At 28.4% G+C, this 1,821-nt stretch overlaps 1 protein-coding gene across 1 annotated transcript; it reads right to left on the bottom strand.

Moving 5' to 3' along the window:
- Positions 1 to 646: 646 nt before the first annotated feature.
- Positions 647 to 1,274, bottom strand: LOC112461518 (the record flags this gene model as incomplete). The annotated part of the gene is made up of 2 exons (XM_025026781.1): positions 1,187 to 1,274; positions 647 to 994 (listed from the first exon to the last, which is right to left on the bottom strand). Coding segments are annotated over exons 1-2 (367 nt in total), but the record flags the coding sequence as incomplete, so codon positions are not given.
- Positions 1,275 to 1,821: the final 547 nt, after the last annotated feature.

Genomic DNA, 1,821 nt, shown 5'->3' with positions numbered 1-1,821 from the left:
TAACAAATGGAAAATGAAAATGATATTATGTAAGTTTAAAAAATATTGTATTTATTTTTGCTCTAATAATTATTATTATTTGCATACAATAAAATTAGTTTATATTTTGTAAAATGTATAATAAACATATATTTATATATTATGTTTAATAAAAATTAAATATATTTACAGGGAAGTCATAGAAATAAAAATAGAGGAGGTCTAAAACAAGGCAGATAGAAGAAAACTAATATCTGAAGAAATAATAAGGATTATAATTTTGTATTACATATATTTATAGCCAAAAACATTTTTAATTTGTGATACGTGTAGAACATATTAGAAATAAAAATAATTTTATATTTTTCTACTGAGGAATAAAATATATTTTTTATTGCAATATATTTATCAATATAATAATACATTTATTTATCTCTTCAATAATTAAATTTAACAACGACAAAAGCTAAAAACGACACAAGCTATATAACAACAAAACGACACAAGCTATATAACTACAAAAGCATTTACATCAGTTTTTTATATCCCTCAATTGATCGACACATAGGACACTTAATCTTAATTGAATCGTTTTCACGTTCTTCTCCTTGAGTGTAATATATACAGTTCAAGGCACAAGTATAACATATCATGTGTCCGCAGGTACATGTGCCAAAAGTATCTCTTTTCACTTCTTCACAACATATTGGACACTCTAATGACCTATTTGAATTTACGTGTCGCAAATTACAATTGTCCCTATTGCAATTGTCATTTTTAAAATCTTTGCAAATATTTGGATTTTGGAGGGTCCGGCCAACCTCTTGCTTTAGATATTCCGTTGCTTTCCCTGTTGCCTCATATCTGGCCTGCTCCACACTTGTTATATGGATGTATGGACACATCTCCTCCCTGCTGCAGATGGTGTTCTGGTAATTGTAACAATATTTATACTTGTGTACAAATGTGCAATCATCGAAGCAGCAACTTCTTCTGCAGATCTGCCAGCTGTTTCCTGGAATATTTTTTGTATATTACTTTATTGCATATGTATTAAACCACAAAATATTGATAAAATAATTATGTAATCATGACATTATGACGTTTTATATCATAAAAGAGGTTATAATATTAACATATTATAATCTCTTGTATGATATAAAACGTCATAACCTCTTATAATATTTAAAGTTATAATATAACAAACCTGAGCCGTAAGAAGACATTTTCTCAGATGTTCTTCAACTATATTCTCTGACAAAGGTTCCCAAAGGTTGGGCGTTAGCAACTCCCGGTCGACACGAAACGACGAAACTCGCTCGTGATCTTTACAAGAATTACAAGGCTCTTCGATTGTTCGATTCTTATATAATCGATGGCGCTTCGAGATGGCGCATTGACATAAAGCATGAAATACGTACTTTCTACATGTAAAAGTAATCGACAAAAATTAGAAGAATAGAACGCGAAAACGGCTAATACCTATCACTTTCTATCCAATGCTGTGATATATTGAAGAAAAAGAAACGGAGATTGGTCATTTCTACGCTCTTTTTCTTTTAATATAAATTTCCGGCAATAAAATAATATATATTTACACTACAGAGGACAAATTTAAGTTACATATTTCTTTGTAATTACACAAATATTATATAATATAAAATGACAAAAGCGCATATGATCGCGCTATATTCCATAGCGATATATGAAGTGTACTATTGTACTATGTAATATTACAAAAATTTGATTAATTACATAAAATATATAAAATATTGCATTACGTAATTTTTTACGAAAAATAAAATATATTCACACAATAGAAGACAAGTTTACTCATTTTTT

This window comes from Temnothorax curvispinosus, unplaced genomic scaffold (assembly GCF_003070985.1).
Source record: "Temnothorax curvispinosus isolate PA1 unplaced genomic scaffold, ASM307098v1 QBEX01011508.1, whole genome shotgun sequence".
Classification (NCBI taxonomy): domain Eukaryota; kingdom Metazoa; phylum Arthropoda; class Insecta; order Hymenoptera; family Formicidae; genus Temnothorax; species Temnothorax curvispinosus.
This window is presented reverse-complemented; position numbering and strand designations above follow the sequence as displayed.